The 19,424-nt window shown below is 45.6% G+C and overlaps 1 protein-coding gene and 1 long non-coding RNA gene across 2 annotated transcripts in view; both read right to left on the reverse strand.

Annotated features, from left to right (window-relative positions):
- adgrv1 (adhesion G protein-coupled receptor V1) overlaps positions 1-19,424 on the reverse strand; it is a 104,056-nt gene that overhangs the window by 68,305 nt on the left and 16,327 nt on the right. The window contains exons 6-42 of the mRNA XM_019894597.1: positions 19,261-19,374; positions 18,925-19,155; positions 18,413-18,750; positions 18,063-18,333; positions 16,846-17,172; positions 16,278-16,454; positions 15,940-16,163; positions 14,803-14,929; positions 14,536-14,721; positions 14,035-14,215; positions 13,714-13,877; positions 13,521-13,644; positions 13,166-13,426; positions 12,387-12,513; positions 11,621-11,844; positions 10,786-11,520; positions 9,405-9,778; positions 8,301-8,480; positions 7,828-8,008; positions 7,550-7,743; positions 7,336-7,465; positions 6,920-7,000; positions 6,502-6,641; positions 5,925-6,290; positions 5,602-5,845; positions 5,315-5,530; positions 5,021-5,236; positions 4,702-4,946; positions 4,431-4,612; positions 3,861-4,359; positions 3,440-3,749; positions 3,116-3,325; positions 2,910-3,040; positions 2,686-2,785; positions 2,148-2,327; positions 1,888-2,051; positions 1,654-1,741 (exon numbers count right to left, since the gene is read on the reverse strand). Coding sequence (XP_019750156.1) covers positions 1,654-1,741; positions 1,888-2,051; positions 2,148-2,327; positions 2,686-2,785; positions 2,910-3,040; positions 3,116-3,325; positions 3,440-3,749; positions 3,861-4,359; positions 4,431-4,612; positions 4,702-4,946; positions 5,021-5,236; positions 5,315-5,530; positions 5,602-5,845; positions 5,925-6,290; positions 6,502-6,641; positions 6,920-7,000; positions 7,336-7,465; positions 7,550-7,743; positions 7,828-8,008; positions 8,301-8,480; positions 9,405-9,778; positions 10,786-11,520; positions 11,621-11,844; positions 12,387-12,513; positions 13,166-13,426; positions 13,521-13,644; positions 13,714-13,877; positions 14,035-14,215; positions 14,536-14,721; positions 14,803-14,929; positions 15,940-16,163; positions 16,278-16,454; positions 16,846-17,172; positions 18,063-18,333; positions 18,413-18,750; positions 18,925-19,155; positions 19,261-19,374 — 8,242 coding nt within the window. The remainder of the gene's footprint in view (positions 1-1,653; positions 1,742-1,887; positions 2,052-2,147; positions 2,328-2,685; positions 2,786-2,909; positions 3,041-3,115; positions 3,326-3,439; positions 3,750-3,860; positions 4,360-4,430; positions 4,613-4,701; positions 4,947-5,020; positions 5,237-5,314; positions 5,531-5,601; positions 5,846-5,924; positions 6,291-6,501; positions 6,642-6,919; positions 7,001-7,335; positions 7,466-7,549; positions 7,744-7,827; positions 8,009-8,300; positions 8,481-9,404; positions 9,779-10,785; positions 11,521-11,620; positions 11,845-12,386; positions 12,514-13,165; positions 13,427-13,520; positions 13,645-13,713; positions 13,878-14,034; positions 14,216-14,535; positions 14,722-14,802; positions 14,930-15,939; positions 16,164-16,277; positions 16,455-16,845; positions 17,173-18,062; positions 18,334-18,412; positions 18,751-18,924; positions 19,156-19,260; positions 19,375-19,424) is intronic.
- Positions 163-1,212, reverse strand: LOC109530703 (uncharacterized). Its single transcript, XR_002171054.1, has 5 exons — positions 1,169-1,212; positions 945-1,044; positions 657-836; positions 397-560; positions 163-250 (listed from the first exon to the last, which is right to left on the reverse strand). It is a non-coding gene; the product is annotated as an uncharacterized LOC109530703 (long non-coding RNA).

The raw sequence follows: 19,424 nt of genomic DNA on the forward strand, positions 1-19,424 counted from the left end.
CCTGACACAGAGTCGAAAGTATTGAAGATTGTGAGAAAGTATAAAACTTATTAAGACAACAATACAGCATGCCAAATATACCCACAACCTATCCAAAAAAATGTAAAGAGGTAAAACAAGAACAAACTTAAACCCCAACAAAACATCCATTCAGTTTTATACCGAGTTGAGGAACTGTGGCGAGGGTTGTGAGGAGTGCTGCAGATGTAATGTTGATCAGGAAATATTCCTGCAACTCTGGAATATCATCCTGATAAAACAAACAGAAAGGCTCCAAATTAATATGATATCCTTGCAAAAACATGAACGAAATCTTCATTTTTATAAACCACAGATTTATCTTCGCGTGGTTTGTTGCACGTGTCCTTCAACCTCAAGAATACGGTCAGTCTTTACCTCCAAGATGGTGACAGGAATAGCAACAGACGTCTGACCCTCCCGAAGAATCACAGAACCAGTTTCTGCCAAGAAGTCTTTTCCTGGTTCAGCTAGAGCCCCTTCGACCTGGGAGAGGTCTTCCAGGGACCCTTTGAGAACCTCATAGGTAACATTCAGAGCACCTGAGCAAAAAAAAGGAGTTATTAGTTCAATTATATAGAAAATAGTGCTCACGGGAACCCAACTTCACAGAATCATCTCAAACAGGACAAACCAACCTGAAACGCCGAACTCCCTGTTGATGTAGATATTTATGGTTTGCTGTCGTTCCTCAGTGGTCACCTTCAGGGATGATGGCGCAACGGTCAGCAGCCCGTACGGCTCGTCGCTGGTGTCCACTGTCCACAACGCCACGGTGCCCTGAACGTCAAACGTGGCGTGGCCTGGCGCCGCAACACCTTCAACACAGAAATGGTATTCGGAATTGCCTTGCTGTTTCGTAGAATACTTTCCTTCACAAATGTACGTATCCCAACAATTCAAAATCGACTGTGCATGTGTCTTACCAAAAGTTTGGATGTTCGTCAAGAAAACGTTGTATTCAGCTCCGTCCTCTGGTGTGACATCATCAAGAAGCTGTACAACAATGGTGTCATTCAGCCGTCCCTGTAGGAGATATTAAAGAACATATTGGATATTGGCGAAACAAATAATTAAGATGCATTCATCATTATTTAATCACATCACAACAACATGACCGTCTTCTTATAAGCTATGAGCAGGGTTTTACCTCATTAAATAATAGTCTCCCTGAAGTATAAGTGAAGGTCCGGTGTACAAGGGGACCTCTTATCACCCAATCCAACGTGACATTACCGAGACCTGGAGCGGTCCTCAATACCAACAAGGTCAACGTTTCACCTAGAAAAAAAATAAAGTTAAAAATCGTCCAGTCGGTCCAAAGTAACTGTCAAAGAGTTGCAACTGGTTACACACCCTCTCTGACGATGACCGAACGGGATGCTGGATGGAATCCCACAATGCCGGCCACATTATCGTTAGCCAGAATCACAATTTGGACAGTGTCCGAACTGGGGAGGATACGACTTCCTCCACTCACACAGAGTCGAAAGTACTGAAGATTGTGAGAAAGTATAAAACTTATTCAGACAACAATACAGCATGCCAAATATACCCACAACCTATCCAAAAAATGTAAAGAGGTAAAACAAGAACAAACTTAAACCCCAACAAAACATCCATTCAGTTTTATACCGAGTTGAGGAACTGTGGCGAGGGTTGTGAGGAGTGCTGCAGATGTAATGTTGATCAGGAAATATTCCTGCAACTCTGGAATATCATCCTGATAAAACAAACAGAAAGGCTCCAAATTAATATGATATCCTTGCAAAAACATGAACGAAATCTTCATTTTTATAAACCACAGATTTATCTTCGCGTGGTTTGTTGCACGTGTCCTTCAACCTCAAGAATACGGTCAGTCTTTACCTCCAAGATGGTGACAGGAATAGCAACAGACGTCTGACCCTCCCGAAGAATCACAGAACCAGTTTCTGCCAAGAAGTCTTTTCCTGGTTCAGCTAGAGCCCCTTCGACCTGGGAGAGGTCTTCCAGGGACCCTTTGAGAACCTCATAGGTAACATTCAGAGCACCTGAGCAAAAAAAAGCAGTTATCAGTTGAATTATACAGAAAATAGTGCTCTCGGGAACCCAACTTCACAGAATCATCTCAAACAGGACAAACCAACCTGAAACGCCAAACTCCCTGTTGATGTAGATATTTATGGTTTGCTCTCGTTCCTCAGTGGTCACCTTCAGGGATGATGGAGCAATGGTCAGCAGCCCGTACGGCTCGTCGCTGGTGTCCACTGTCAACAACGCCACGGTGCCCTGAACGTCAAACGTGGCGTGGCCTGGCGCCGCAACACCTTCAACACAGAAATGGTATTCGGAATTGCCTTGCTGTTTCGTAGAATACTTTCCTTCACAAATGTACGTATCCCAACAAAAACTCCCTGTTGATGTAGATATTTATGGTTTGCTCTCGTTCCTCAGTGGTCACCTTCAGGGATGATGGAGCAATGGTCAGCAGCCCGTACGGCTCATCACTGGTGTCCACTGTCAACAACGCCACGGTGCCCTGAACGTCAAACGTGGCGTGGCCTGGCGCCGCAACACCTTCAACACAGAAATGGTATTCGGAATTGCCTTGCTGTTTCGTAGAATACTTTCCTTCACAAATGTACGTATCCCAACAATTCAAAATCGACTGTGCATGTGTCTTACCAAAAGTTTGGATGTTCGTCAAGAAAACGTTGTATTCAGCTCCGTCCTCTGGTGTGACATCATCAAGAAGCTGTACAACAATGGTGTCATTCAGCCGTCCCTGTAGGAGATATTAAAGAACATATTGGATATTGGCGAAACAAATAATTAAGATGCATTCATCATTATTTAATCATATCACAACAACATGACCGTCTTCTTATAAGCTATGAGCAGTGTTTTACCTCATTAAATAATAGTCTCCCTGAAGTATAAGTGAAGGTCCGGTCTACAAGGGGACCTCTTATCACCCAATCCAACGTGACATTACCGAGACCTGGAGCGGTCCTCAATACCAACAAGGTCAACGTTTCACCTAGAAAAAAAATAAAGTTAAAAATCGTCCAGTCGGTCCAAAGTAACTGTCAAAGAGTTGCAACTGGTTACACACCCTCTCTGACGATGACCGAACGGGATGCTGGATGGAATCCCACAATGCCGGCCACATTATCGTTAGCCAGAATCACAATTTGGACAGTGTTCGAACTGGGGAGGATACGACTTCCTCCCTCCGTATTTACAAGGCCAATCATGAGGCTCTCGTTGTCTTCTGGCTCAATATCGTCTCTGATGACAATGTCTATCGTCTTCTTGAGATCACCTGCAGACATGTTCCAAAAGGAGTGGTTTCAAACTAAATGATTTGTCTTGACTTGCAATACGCTCAAGACAATTCTCGTAGCATATAATTGCAAATTAACAAGTGACACCCTACCGTCAAAAACCAGAGTTCCTCCGGTTCCAGTGAAGTCTCTACCTGGCGTGGCATTTCCTCCGACAAATCTCCACTCCACAGTGACTGTCCCCGAGTTGCCTCCTCTCCTTTCAATGACCAAAGGAACTGCCACTACAGGTTCTTCATGAACCTCAACATAAAGCCCGTTATTGGTAGCATTGGAACTGGCGCTGTATATCAAAAACACGCCAAATGCATCCCCGTTCAACCCGATGGTGACCACTGCTTTATCTGGCTGGCCAATAGAGGGCAGGTTCCTCTGGTCTGCGGTCAAATTCATCAGCTCCACCTTGAAATGACATGAGGCAAGAAATTTGTTATCGTGTGTATGAGGTTATGCAACATTGAATATATTAGGTCAAAAACTCAACCGAACCGTTAATAGCATGATGCAAAATACCTTTAAGATCTGTATGGCAAAGCTTTCGTCCATTTCAGGGAATTTATCTGTCAAAATGAGTACAGTGAGGTTTGCTTCCCCTGAGCCGTCCTCCATGAAGGCACTTTCAGCTGTGACAGGGATGTAGTCGCTCCCCGCTGAGGCCTGACTGCTGAACAAGACAGCAGCAGCACTCACGTTTTTCACATAAGTTATGACCTGAGACGTTGCTTCAAGTTCGGCCGCCCCTGAAGACACCCAAGTACAGGAAGGTTTGATTGTGTTTGAAGATAGGGAGAAGGCTTGGCAGGCACGCTCTCTCAGGCATGCGGCAGCACAGGCGGCCAATGAGTCAGTCAGAGCGGTGATGTTAAATGACCCTTGAGGGGGAGTGACTGGAAGCCCTGGTTTTGGCATGTCAAAGAAGGTCAGCAGGTTCCGGCCCTCAGCCTGAGCTGAGTCGACCGGGTCGATCTGTGAGGTGCCGTACAGGATTCGCAAACGGCCAAAGTGCCCGTCACTGAAATTCAAGCAACGGGATGATTACGAAGGTAACAGAAAAAGCAAACATGTTTCGGTTATTGCAGGTACCTTCTTTGGACGGTGATATTGGCTCTGAAGACTCCTTCCAGTGGCTCCTGGATGCGGTAAACAGACTGCCCAAAATAAACTGTCCCGTATGGATTGTCGTTGGCAGGCACTTTAATATGTACAAACCTATCGGCTCCGAGGTTTCCACCATTACTGGCACTGGTGAGTTCTATCTTTATGATCTAACAGAGGCAGAATATAAAACGTTTTATTACTTGAGTGGGGGTAATTATTTGTATAAGATTTGATTTGGGTATTTTTTTGTTTTGACCTCAGTGATTTCAGGAACTTCATCCGCTAAGACCTCCACTCGGAGAGTCTTCCTGGTCTCTGCTGGAGCAAAGGTCAGCTCTCCCGATGTGGGTCTGATGTCCCCCACTGCCAGCTTACCATTGACAGTGGCCTGCCATTGGACAACCACTGTCCCAATAGTACCGGCATTACGTACTATTGGCAGTGCAACTTCATTGGAGTTGGACGCTGGTTCCTCTACGGTGACGGAAGCAGCATGGAAGACTGGACATGACAAGAAATAGTTAGAAACTCTGTAGCCACACATACAAATAGTGTCAGATGTGGAAAAACCTAACCAAAGGCACCAAAAGGGTCATCAGAAGGCAAAATGGTGATCATGGCACGTGTGAGCTCTCCAAGCAGAGCTCCTCCGGTAGTCTGATTGATCAACTCGACAACGAGAGTCTCCTCCAACTCCGGGACCACATCGTTAATTACATAAATGGGTACCGATTTGCTGGATTCTCCTTCAAGAAGGACGACATCAGTGGAGGCGACGCTGTAATCTTCGCCTGCAGGAAACACGTATATGCAAATGAAGGGTGGTGACAATAGATGGTGATAGCTCATCCTGCTGCCCAGTAACTTACTGACTCTGGCCGTCAACGGTACGGCTCTGAACTTGACTGATACGTCCGCAAATATCCCCCCAACACGTGTGACGTTTATGATAGGGCCAACATAGTCTTCAGCCACACTGACAGCAGAAGCTGACAGCTGAAGGACGCCAAAGGCATCATCGCTGGCCTCCACTATCACCTGGGCTACAATTTCCATTCTTTGGCCAAGTGAGGGGGAGTTGGAAACTGCAAAGAAACATGAAGAGAAAGTTTAATTGTGCTTGTTTTTTTCTTTCTCCAGTGATATTGTCACTTACTGGGCCTCTCTTGCCCTCCTTCAACGAGTTGAACGTTGATCAACTGGACAAACACAGACTCGTCTCTCTCTGGATCGTCATCATCCAACACTCTGACAGTGATGTTGGCTTCGCTTTGATTAGCCAAGAAAACAACTGAATCTAGCAGGGGAACGAAGTCTTGAACTTCTGTGGCTCGGCCCACTCCGGGTGTCCTGTAAGGTGCCGGATCTGCTTCCTTTAGTGTCCTGAATGTGACTCGCACCTTGGTAAATGTGAAGAAAATGACACAGGGAGTCAAAAAGTAAACGTTGTTTCAGAACAGTCACAAAAACAATACAGACCATTCCCAACAAGCCTTTCTGTCGCAGTATGCTGAGGGTAACAGCTGAGTCACCCTCCGGGAGGCGGACAGGCCTTGCGGTGTTGGAGAACACAAAAACACCATAAGGGTGGTCACTGGCGAGCACAGTCAGAGTGGCAGAGGTCTTGACACCCAGACGGCCATGCGACACATTAACCAAAGACACGGTAAAATTCCTGTCCAACTCTGGGACCTCATCCTGGGCCACAGTGATGATGATGTTCTCTGACGTCTGCCCGATAACAAAGAAGAAGGTACCAGACTGGTTCAAGAGTTCCCCTGCTGAGCTGGGCTCAGCTTCCCAGTACACAGTCACATTGGAGAGATCACCAAAGGACCGATCCACCTGGGAGAGGGAGGCAAGACATCACAAACAGAAGTATAATTCTTCATGACACATTTGACTCAGTTGAGTAGAGTTGACTGTTCATTTGGCACCTGATGCAACGTGAAACATCAACCATGTCAGAGACAATTTGAACAAATTCAGATCAATGTCTCACAGGATTTACAATTTCTGGGCGAATTGAAATTTACAAAAAGTTAATTCAACAGACCTTTAGAACCACAGAACTTTGTCCATCTTCGGGTTCTGTCCCATTGACGAACAGGGAGCTAGGGCTGAAGTTAAAGACTCCGTGGGCATCATCAGAGGCTTCGATGGTAACCGTGATGCGGGAAGCAGCTCCCAAACTGGCTACACACACATAAAAGCCTCATGATAATTTTTTTTTTTTTTTTTTTTTACAAATCCACAAGGCGCGCTCTGGAATCAGTTTATTCAAGAGCCCAATAACCAATTCTGTTCAAACTTAATAACTACGCAAAATCTTCTTCATTATTATTACTATGGATTTTTTTTTTTTTAGCTGGATCATATTGAGCCTGACAGTTGTTCAAGCCATGTCAAAAATAATTGGACTTTGAGACAGGTTTTGCACAAAAAAAGGAGGATATCAGGAAGTGGAAACTTACCACGGTGGAGAGAGGAAGAAGGCAGGAAATCAGAGTCACTCTCCCCACTACCACTTTCCTCAACATGCAGAAATTGATCCACTGGTGGATCACAAACCAGGATCACACATGAGAAGGAAGGGGTGGAGGGTGGTGGTGGGAGGGGGTGGGGGTCACACCAGGGTATCAGATCAGGAAATTCAGGATCAAAAACACATTGGAAGGAAGGTTGATAGCGGGGCCATTTACAAGACACAAGATGCACAAAACCAGCAGGGTTTTTGCCAGTTCACTGACATCTTTCGAAGGAAGGACATCTAAACCACACAATACACTTTTAAGGTTTGCATTTTGTACAATTATTAACAACTGCTGCCAATCTGGCAATATATTGCAGACATTTTACGGAGGATGTGGGATCAGTGTTGTTTTCTCACCTCCTCCATCAGTATTGTAGAGCTCCACTCGGAAGTCCTTGTCCAGCTCGGGAACAGGATTGTCAATGATGGTGAGCGTGATGTACTTTAACCTTTCTCCTGGGAGGAAGTCCAGAATACCTTCTGAGCCCTGATAATAAAATATATAAACTTACTTCAGACACTTTATTCCATGGAATTATGTACACCTGTTAAACTAAAATGGGAGGAAAACCTCATAGTCTTCAGGACTGGATGCTGTGAAGGGGGTTGTCCTGTATCCCACCAGGACCCTTCCCAAAAGGCCCTGAGCCCTGGCCACTGGCAGACGAAACTGCCCATCTTCCTCTTTGACAGTGACGTGTGCAGGTTCTAATGCAGGGGTGATCAATCCCTCGCCCGGTGGATGAGCTTGAAACTGGAGCAAGCCTGCAAGCAAAAAGGAAGGATTTGTATTCTGCTACAGTATCACAGTTGAAAATAAAGCAACGTTTCAGGTTTGTAGGTGAATACCGTAAGGGTGGTCGCTCGCCATTACAGTCACAGTGTTAACAGAATTACTGGAGTCAATGCTTGCACCGCTGGCAGGAGTGGAACCTGGCTTCCCATCACCGGATCCTGTCGCCACTAATGTAACTTGAAATGTCTCCGCTAGCTCAGGGAGATTGTCATCCAAGACCAAAAGGTTCAGTACCTAAAAAGAAAAGCACGCAGATATTTGACATTTGAATACCGAAAGTGGCTCAGCATTTCAATCGCTTTTTGGACGGTATTTGGCAGAAACGAGACTGCAATTTACGGTGCACTTCTTAGATTGGTCACTAGGTGAAGCTGGTTGTCAAGAAACTCAAGCAGCGGGCCTCAAACTTTTTTTTACACTAAGTCCCACTGGAAAAATAAAGAAATAAATTGTTCTCCAAGTATCACCCACATGAGCAATCGCCCCATTCGAAGGCATTTACAACTGGTGAGTCATTGTCACACACCTCGGAGCGCTGCCCAGTCATGAAAAGTACAGCTCCGGTTGCATTGAGAAAATCCTCATGCGCCGGCGTCTCCCTGTCCGCGCTATTCGTTTGGGTAACAGAATAGTTGACATAAACGTTATCCAGCGATCCTCGCATCCGTTCAATCACACAGGAAACGGTTGAACCCTCCTCAGTGGTCTATGACAACAAACAGAAGGAATGGAAACGCAAGATGAATTCAGACCAAATGAGCTACATTCCTAAACTTTCAATGTGCAATTCCAGCACATCAATAATGTTTCTGATGGAATGCCATCCCTCGGCCCTGCCACCTGTTGCCCTGATGAACTTGAGCAACAAAACGCGGTGTCCAGTTCCAGGGTTGGAAATCCTGAGCTACTTGTGCGGGAATGCCCCTGACCGATACATCAACGGCGGCCACACCATCTGTTGCTCCACCGATGCAACCAATCGGACTAAAAAGGGAGAGCGTGGGCATGTCGCAGCCAGGCATGAAGGCTAATGAAATATGCAGCAAGTGGGGTTCTGTTACAAGTGTTCATGTGTGGATGGCTTCTCTGTAGCAACTGCTAACTCTTTGAAGACGTTTGAAATAGTTTGCAATGTGTACTAAAAATGTGCCGTTTTCTTTCTATGGATATGTTCATGATCGTCATTCTTTCCCCTACATGCTCTTTACGTTAGCATCTAATTCAGACAGAAACGTTTCTATGTTACAGTGAGTTGCATTTCTGGCTCTATGGTTATCATTTCACTTTTTTCTTTTCTCTATCAATGATACCTGTGTCAAGTCAAGTACGAGTTTATTGTCAAATATGCTCTTTGTGTAACATAGAGCACAGATGAAATTTCTTCCCTCTCAACCAGACAACAAGAGGAGCCGCTGCGGGTGCCCGTGTATGTGGCGGGAGTGCCTGTTGCTGGCATGTACAACATGTGTGGCCGCACAAGGTGTCATTGCTGGCTAGTGAGCTGCAACACAACTCAAAAAAGATACATTTAAAACAAAAAATTGCGAAAAATGTTTTCTTGCATTAGCATTGAACCTTCATGACAAAAGTCCGGCGTATGCAGCAGCGGTTTTTAACTCAGTACACTTACATCAGGTATGCAGCCGCCGGTAAATCCAAAGAGCCCATTGGCATTATCACTCTTCATGACGCGTAGCACAGCCATGGGCCTGGGGAAGGGCAAGCGAGCGCCGCCACGTACCGCCACCAGCTGAAGGTAGAACACCTCCTCCCCCTCCTCTTCGTCATCGTCCTTGACTTCCACCACAAACGACTTCTGGCTCTCCCGCGGCTGGTACCGCAGGTAACCTGAGATGCTTCGCAGGTCCGATTTTGCTGGCTGGCTGTGAAGCTCATGCATGTGGCTGCGGTTCAGCCTCGTACGGTACAAGCGAACATCTTGAAGAAGGCCTGTGTAGCGCTGTTGACCCCTTGGATCTGATCCAATGAATATAGAAGCAGGACCTAGAGTGGACAAACAAAGAAAAAGGCAGCAACATTTTATTCCAAAAGGCGTATACGGTAAATCATTCTTCAGCAGCAGTGAGTTAACCTGCTGATTTTTACATTTGTATGTATTGTGTTGTTTGCTTTGCTTGCCTGACAAATCAAAAGTATGGTGTAACCTTTTCTTAACCTTCCACATTCTTTGGTCTATTCACATTCAAGCCAACCAGCATATTACATCCAAAAAAAAAAAAAAGCAGGGATTCTGCAACACTGGGTAATTACAAAGCCCTGGTTCAAACTTATCCAACTGCATGTTGAGGAACCACTGGAAGATGATAACATCTGACACAAGCGATGATTACGGATGTATTGATTATGATTGAAGTTAACTAAAGAGCCATTTGGGATATTTCCCCTCTTGCCCTGAGAGCCTTCAGTCCAGTGCGGGCTTCCGCTATTGTCTCTGGTAATCAGAGGGAGAAAGAATAAAAGAAGATGCTGAGCGATTCCTTTGAGCGGTAACAATATCCAACTGGGCTCAGTCAAGCATTGGAGGGACTCAATAGTTATGAACAATGAGGGCCGGACCGGGAGGTGGGCGGTGTGTGGGCTTGAGCAATACGTGTGGGCGTGCATTTTTAAGTAAGAATCGACTTGTTGGCATTTCATGTTCAGCGACATGAGACAAAACAACAATATCTCCACTTAAATCAAAGACTGTACAATCATTACAACAAAATGAGACTTGCTGGCTCGCTGACACTGACCATGGTGCTGAAACTGCAGTCATGAGGTATAAAGTGGAATGTTTTTTTTTTTGGTAAATAAATGGAAGAGTAGGCAGTTGAAAACTAAAGGCATCCATCCATCCATTTTTGAAGCTGTTTATTCTCACGAGGGTCGCGGGCGTGCTAGAGCCTATCCCAGCTGTCTTCAGGCAGTAGGCAGGGTACACCCTGAACTAGTTGCCAGTCAATCGCAGTGAAATATATTTCAATGATTGTTAATGTAGCGTAAATTACCATCAGTGATGCCTTCTCCTTTGATGCTCTTCAGGCCTCCAGGAATGGGGTTGCCATCCAGGAAAAACTCAACAATCCCATCATCCACTGTAATGATCACATGCAGCCACGTGTTATCCTCCACGAATTTGGCAGCAGTGGCCTGGGCTACTTGGGTATTATTTGATCCCGCAACGGTGTAGTACAACTTCACCGTGACATGAGACTCATTGGTCTGGACTTTGACACCATAATACAAGGTGCCATTTGTGTTTCCTTTGGAGACGATAAAGCCATCAGTAGCCGCTCTGGGGACCAGCCAAGCTGAGAACGTCAAGTTGCCCGGAACGGCGGGTGACTCTTCGGGTGGGATAGTCCCATAGGCTCCGTGAAGTCCGGAGAAAAACCATGTGTCTGTGGCAGAGTGGTGCCTTCTGGCCCGAGGCCTGAGCTCTACCGCATCGGGGAAGGAAGCTAGAAGTAGCAGGTCATCCATCAGAGGAAGGCCCTCTGGGAAGTGCGCAGATACAATCTCCCAGGCAACCCGCACGTGGCCAAAAGTACCCTGGTGTCGGAGGATGGTAAAGGAAGTGACATCCGCCATATCCTCATCTGACAGTACATCCTCTGCGACTTCTTGGTCTAAATTGCTTTCGGCGATGGCAAACACGCCATATGGGTCATCATTGATGGGAATGACAAGCGAGGCAGTCAGAGAAGTTTCAGCAAGTCGGGCACCATCCCCTGGGTATCCACCTTTAAAAATGTAAACAGACATTTTACGCATACATTTTTGCAATATGTTACATATTTAAAGTTGTGCAGTATCCGTAATCCACTTTTCTTTTCGACTCACCGGATATATTAACCAACTTAAGGACAAAGTACTCATTGAACTCTGGAAGCGTGTCTGAGACGGCCTCCAGGACGATTACTTTGAAATCTTCTCCGGTGGTAAAAGTGATGGAGCCAGAGGTGCTGGTAAACTCTTGACCTTCCAACAACGGCGTGATGGAGTCATTGGCATACAGATGCCAAAAGACTGTTATGTTGCCAAAATGACCCCGTGCTCGCAAGACACTGAGGAGATAAAAAGCAATAGATGATAAGGTGATGCCTTTTAATGATGGCTCCTTCCTTGAGAAGCACCGATGAAGATTGTACAACATGGGATTGAAATTAAAATCAAAATAAAAACGATTCTATTCATCTATTCATTTTCTATAACGCTTGTCCTCATTATGCTACGTTTTCATTGCGTGCCTGGTGGCCACAGCATCTCCGTTTGTCTAAGAATGAGTGCGTCGTGAGATTCTCACGGCCTGATAGGGTCCCCCCATGCCTTACTGTTGGTCAATAAATGTGATTTGGATTTTCTCTCAAAAACTCCAGCTCTTGAACCAAAACATGAAAAATAGTCTGGTATTTACATACACACTGCAGGCAGCTATCTGTCTCCCTCTCCCTCCTTCTCCCAACGTAGCATTAGAACAGTGAGTGAGTCGAACCTAACCAAGCTGACAAGGAGTACACACAGGACTGGTCAGTGGTGACCCGCCAAAAGCAGTGATATGAAAACTATCACTATGAATATTTGAGATGATGCATAGACAGCTTCTTACTTGAAGTAATTGCTTTTCCCCTCCTCAACCGTCTTTTCCGTTGGCTCCATTGAGAAAATTCCATTTGCATCATCATTGGCCTCAATGACCACGGTAGCTGTGTCTGCTCCATACACCACAGCATCACCTGCACAGAGAGAAATGGGCAACATATTCCAATTTACATTTTAATATTTGCCAAATGATATAGACGTCGGTTATGTATTCATCAGAAGCGGTCAGTGAGTAAACTCACAGTCACATACTTCAGGTTGCCAGACTCCCCTGATCAATGAAATAAGCACGCTGGAATCTTCCCATCGTTAAGTGACTGAATAGAGTCTGTCAAGGTCCCTGCATGAATTTGATGAAGCGCTAACATTTTGACCCGCACGGCATAAGCAAGACACCTTATACCACAAATGCCCATCAGGCTGTCTACTGGCAAACAGAGAGAGGCCAACTGAGTCACTGGTCTTTGTGTCTTTGGCTATTTGGAGTCTGGTAATTAAAATCCTGTCTGGGCACCGGCGCTCTTTCATTCCCTTGCCGGACACACAATACTGAGATTAAGAGGACACCCCCGTCTGTGTCACCAAGGCACTCAAGCTGTCAATAACAGATTTAAGTATATAGCATTAAAAAGTGGGGAATAAATTGATAATTTTCTATTTAAGGCTTCCATGTACCATCTATTGGGGCTTTTGTACTGAGAGACGCCTTGTTGCAATAAATTGCTCTGTCCGTCATTCGCTAAAATAAATACCTCACATCAGATAAATGTCATATGTAATACTCACCAGTGGCATTATACAAGACGATGTGGAAGTGCTCATCAGTCTCCGGTGTGTCGTCATCTTCTATGGCCACAGAGATGTTCTTCATCCACTCCCCGATCTCAAAAACCAACATTGTGTCCTGACTGAGCAGGGTGAGATCGCCAGGTGACGCATCGCCATATTCCACACGGTACGCCACTGTGCCGATGTCGTCCGCTCGCCCGGCTCGCAGAACACTGAAGGTGGCCACATCGCCTTCTCCCAGTCGCACAATGGAAGGTTCTTCAGGATGTATAAAGAAAGATATGGAACGTGTGGATAAATGGGATGATTTAACAGCAGTATAATTAATATTGCTTTACAGTAAACCTCTTACCAGAAAAATAAATTGGATCATCATTTTTGTTGATCTGAAAAGTGGCCGTGACCCTGTTTCCGAGCCTTGCGCCACCTTCTGTGCTCACCAGAGTGATTGTGAAATTCTCCAAATCTTCAGGGATCTAGGATTTAAAAAAATCACAACTTCTAGAAGCCACATCTAAAATTTCTAGCTTAATTCTTCACTATACCTCATCAGGCAAAGATCGGAGGGTGAAGTTTTTCAAGGAGTCCCCCTCCTTGAATGTGATGTTTCCTTGGATGGGGCTAACATCTCCCGATGCAGCTGGCTCAAGGGCCCATGAAACTGAGACTTCTCCAAAGAGGCCCTTGCTCCTCTCCACAGAGTAGGTCGCTATGAGTTTGAATATATGTAGAGAGATGCTTTGTTTAGACCATGAACAGCAAATGGTGGCCGATAAATTTCATTCTCGCTCGATTCTTTCGGTATTATGAATCCAGTGCACGAATTTAGGTCAAGTCAGAGAATAAAATGTGCTACTGCAAACTACCTTGGTATGTCTCATTGCCTTTGCTCTCACTGACGGCCATTGTTGCCCCTGATTGGTCAAATTGGATGACCCCGTAGGGGTCGTCATTCCTGCGCACTGTTACGTTGACCTCCCTGTGACTTCCGAGGCGACTGGGGGGAGTGCTGTGGCTGCTGAGTACCACGGAGAAAGTCTCGTCCAGCTGAGTAAAAACAGAGCGCATTTTACTTATTGCCAGCTGTTTCAGAGCATTTTGAACTGGCCAAAAGAATAGACTCTCTTCTTTCAACAGCGAAACAGTTTGCGTCAAGCTTTTTTTTCCTGTTCTTTAATAACTAACAATAGAACACAGGTTGGTTTTACCAAAACACTGGTTTCTTGTGAAAATAAACATGTCAGTCAGAACAGTAACTGACACTACCGCCAGAAACTGAGAGGAGGTTGAGGGCAGCAAGAAAACTGACCTGTGTAGTATTAATAGTGCAGTGCTTTGTTGTATTTATGAGTGATGAATATTCTTACTTCTGGCACACCATCAGGCTTGGCCACCAGGGCCACGACCACCTCCCTCTCGCCTGGTTTAAACTCCAAGATCCCCGTGGCACCGTAGAATTCGGCGTTGCCTGCAGGCGTGACAGCATATCGCACCAGCTGCTTTAGTAGCTGGCCCTGGGCTCTGACCACATGGAGTTCCACGGCCTCACCCTCCTACAAGGAGAAATGACGGCAGATGTGAGGTGACAAGGAAAATACGGGAATTTTCAGTTATTTATAGTTTCTTAGTCTCACGTTGATCAACCATGGACCTCTGAAGGATGGGGAGAATTCAAAGACTCCCCCAGGATCATCGTTTTCCATGATGACAATGTCTCTGGTGGTGAAGTCAACTTTCAGGATCTGATTTTCGACATCGCTCCTGCGACGCAAAGATGAATAGATTTTACTTCCTCGGATAACGTCACCTTTACACGGTGCAGCAGAAACACTTAACATTTTAATCGCTGTTGTTTTTTTTTTAGATTCAAAACAATGACGTTCCATGACAAATAACTGAGCTTTTTAAATGGGGATTTGTAACGTGATGATAAATTCCAGCCTACTTCTTCAAAAGATTGTCACTGACAATGCCGGAATGAAAACCAAGGAACTTCTCACCTAACGAGAGTACTCTTCAAAGGTTACGTGTACACTACAGACCCTGAGTGGTCTGCAGACTACACTTTAAGTATGACTTCTTCAAATCACATTCCTTTTGTGAGCAAAATAAAGTCCTATGATGAATTCCTCTGTGTGCGCGTGTGTGAGACAGAAAACTGGAGGGAAGCAGGCATCACATGAAGGCTAAATTAGAGACAAAAGAAGACAGCACGAAGCATTCCAAATCACCAATCACAGCCAAGTCACTGCATGCATCCCAAAGCAGGCATCTTGAAAAGGGCAAACAATCAAGCCTGTTGAAATTGGAGTGAATCACATGAAGAGGATTCGGGGTTTACTTCCCAACGACTCATTTCTTTTTGGATTCCCTGTTTTCGCACCACCATAAAATTCCTAATGATCCTCATCCCCACGTCAACCAAAGACCCCAGAAATCCTCAAGTAGCCCCTTCTCTTTTAAAAACAAAGTCCTGATTCACGCTCGACAAAAGGCCCTGGTCCACTCCACTTCTCCACTTACCCGAAGTACACTATAAAGCGGGCAGTCTCCACCCTGTAGAGATGAGGTGGGAGAGAAGAGTGCTGTGGTTCACATCACAACATTCACTAACATAGCTGGACACCCCCAAATCCTCCTTTTCCACTTCACATTCACATAACCTCTTCCAAGGTCATGTTTCAGTTTGTGCGCAATAAAGTTCATACCACATACAGGTATATCGAGCAGAGTGCCTGTATTATCCATTACTTGTTGATAGGCTTTCCTACCTATCCAGAGTAAGCAGCAAAGTCTCATTGACTTCAGGTGTGCTGTCAGCCATGATAGTGAGGTTGATGAAGGCATCGCTCTGCCCAGACATGAAGGCCACTGTGCCGTTGAGAGGTTCCAGATCATCCGGGGTTATGTCCTCGCGGTTGCCACCGATCGGTTTGAGACTCCAGAATACAACAGCCTGACCGTCTGTGCCGTCACGCCGCAGCGGGAGGCTCACCTGCAATAAACGCGCTTTATTTCCTTATTTTAAAAAAGAGATTCTCATCGAATGCTAAATCTTGGGCCATGATTCCTTTGTTTGTATGGTTCATGTCTGAGAGTGGAAACTTACTATGCTGGCGTTGCTGTCTTCTGGTTCATACACAACAATGGTGCTGTTACTTGTAAAACCAATTTCCCCGTTGGCAATATCAGGGGTGACAGTCAGGGTGAGATTGACAGGTCCTCCAAACCGTGGGCTTTTTGACGGAATCAGGGGAGTGATGTCAACAAGGTGCAGCGCATTCAACTTGGAGGAGAGAACAGAAACTATTACATGACGTAGAGTTGACAATGGCATTGTTTTTGTGATTTTGCCTTTATGGGCACCAAATTGCTTCGCTAATATCATGATTCATGATTTCGACAAGTGACATAATTGAAAATTGTCCATCAATTTTCCGTAGCATTTGTGTTCATAGACATATGCACAGGCGAGACATGAAGAACAAGAATGGGTGAACTCCATGTTTTTTCCTAAGTTGAGAAATTAATAGCGAAAGGCCTAAACCAATGTTTTGATCCAATTTTGACATACTGTCTAAGGGGCAGTCACAAACCACTCACACCTTTAAATGAGACACTCAAATGACTGATTTTAGGCAGGCACACATGGGAAGAGGACATTCTTTGCTAGTTACCTGTACAAAAAAATGTGCTCCATTCTGCAGAAAAGCGTCATTCCTGATTGGCAGCACGACGACGGCCGTGCGTTCACGGGAGAAGACGACATTCACCGTTCTGCTAACGTTTAGGACCTGGTCTCGAGCCAATACTGGGTCGATCGGACCTGCAGGAATGTAGAGTGCTGTGAGACACATCGAGACTTGACCCAGCATGCCGCCCTCGCGCAGGAAGTGTAGTGACAAGAAACGGCCTTCGGGTTGGCTTTGGATGCTTTGCTCTTTCCCAGGGTTGAAGCCAAATATCCCGTAGACGTCGTCGCTGTCTTGGATGTAAAACATCATCTGGGGAAAGAGTGGACAATCTCAAAAACTAATCTGAATAATCAACATGACGTTTCAAATATTTCAAACAGGTAGCAGTCCCCACACAGGAACCACATGTCTGTTATGATTGATGCAGACGTCCAATGAACATCTTTTGCTGTGTGTCCTGTTTTCCTTTTCCGAAAATTTGGTTCCGAAGGAGTATGGTGAGGTGAGGATGACAGAGGAAAGGATCGGGAGCCCGAAAGTAGTAAAACAGATCTTTGAGCTAACTTTAGAGATGCATCCTCTTTAATTAGCTCTAGCGGAGTCGTTATGACGACTCTAATTAGGGCCTCTTTCTTTCCCTGAATCCCACATGCGTGACGCTTTGCCTGGTATGTACGCATAATTGATTTATGGCTTGGAACAATGCATGTTTATGACTGATCATTTTGTAATGTTAATTGAGGGGGAAAAAAAATCATCATAGTCGTGGTGCACAGGTGGCAAACAGATGCCGCACTTTCACAACTTGAGGTGATGGTGTGTATTCATGTGCGACCAAAGTGTTTCTTTGTATCTCATCAAAAGAGAAAGACCTTTAGATCTGCCTACTGATTTCACGAATGATGGATGATGAAAATGGAGAGCGTAAAAGCCTGTCATCAATTCACCCACGCTTTGAAAGCACAAACAAGTCCACACCATTTTGTGAGCCTACTTTGTATCCAGTCAACTGCATTCATGGAAACCCCACAGAGCAAAGTGGCTGACGAAGGGGGTCGGCTTTCAAAATGCGCCAAGTCCACTGTACCTTACATTAGCTCACATTCTGGAACAAACACCTACTGCGTGACATCTGGAGTGTATTTCCCCCAAACAAGGTTGAAAATGTAGAACGAGCACATGAATCCTTCTGTACTGACCTCCATAGGTTCGTCCACCTCAGCATCCCCAGTCACAGAATGCGGCAGCAGCCGCAGAACAAAAGCTTCCGCCTCTTCGGGTACGTCGTCTGTCACGATATTTATTGGAATCACGGCAGTCACCTGGCCAGGGGCGAAGCTCACCATCCCGGCCTCTGGCGCCAAGTCATCAGATACCGACGAGAGGACACTTGAGTTTCGACTGATGGACCAGTTGGCAGACACTTCGCCATAGCTACCTCCGTTTCTGACAATAACAATGCCCTCAAATCTGCAGGAACATCCGTGATTTTTTTTTTTAGATGACTGTCAAATTACTCTCACTTATATCTGGCCCACAGGGTTTTCACCTTTGTGTCAAGTCCTCGTCAATGCTGATTGGCTGAATGATCGCACTGCTGCTGATTGACAAGACACCGTGAGGCTTATCGTTAGGCTCAATGGTCACAAGTACGGTAGTGGGTGACACTAGCACCGCATCTCCTTTCAGGCTCGCCTCTAGCAGGACCACTTGGAAGGACTCTGCGATTTCTGGCACGTCATCATCCGTGATGTTAAACAGCAGGCTGGTGTTGTAGACAAATGGAGGGAAGGTGATGGTCCTGACCAGCTGCAGGTCGCGGAAGTCCTCGCCAACTGTGGCGCTGACTGGCCCTTTGCCACTTACGAGGACATAATCCACAGAAACCTGGAGACAATTGGGTACAAATGTTTATTGTTGTGGTAATATTTTCTATACCAGTGAAATTCATACTGGAAAACAGCAAAGGCCTGATTGAGTGAAATCCAAAATAGAGGATGCTAAATTGCAGGCAAACAGACACGTTCCAGATAAATTTGGGGAAGCCAAAAACAAAAATACCTCAGTGTCGACAGAGCCAACTAGTGGCCCGTCCTCGCTCAGCCGACCACGTGTCACGTTCAGGGCGATGACTCCAGCTGACTCTGGAACTGCTTTGATTGAATGTAAGAACCTCAGTGGGCTGTCATTGCGTCGGATTCTCAGCTGAATAATGCTGCCATTGGGCCTGAGGAGAGCTCCACCTGCTACGCCCGTCAGCCTGACTGAAAACACTTCATCATCTTCCGGAATCTGGCGCACACAAAGAAAATGGCCCATCAAGGACTCGGACCATGATCCAAGTGATAAGGTTATTATGAAGTGCTAAATAATTCACTGTTGCTTGTTGCTTGGTACCTGGTCGTCCCGGATGAGGATGCTGAAGTGAACGACGGAATGTCCAACAGGAATCGTGATATTTCCTCTATTTGGAGTGAGGTCCTCAAAAGCAGGATTGGGGCCCCCAAAGACCTGAAAAGTCAATATTAAAATGTGTTATTATGACAAAAAATATACATATT

Source organism: Hippocampus comes, unplaced genomic scaffold (genome assembly GCF_001891065.2).
Source record: "Hippocampus comes isolate QL1 unplaced genomic scaffold, H_comes_QL1_v1.1 scaffold195, whole genome shotgun sequence".
NCBI lineage: Eukaryota > Metazoa > Chordata > Actinopteri > Syngnathiformes > Syngnathidae > Hippocampus > Hippocampus comes.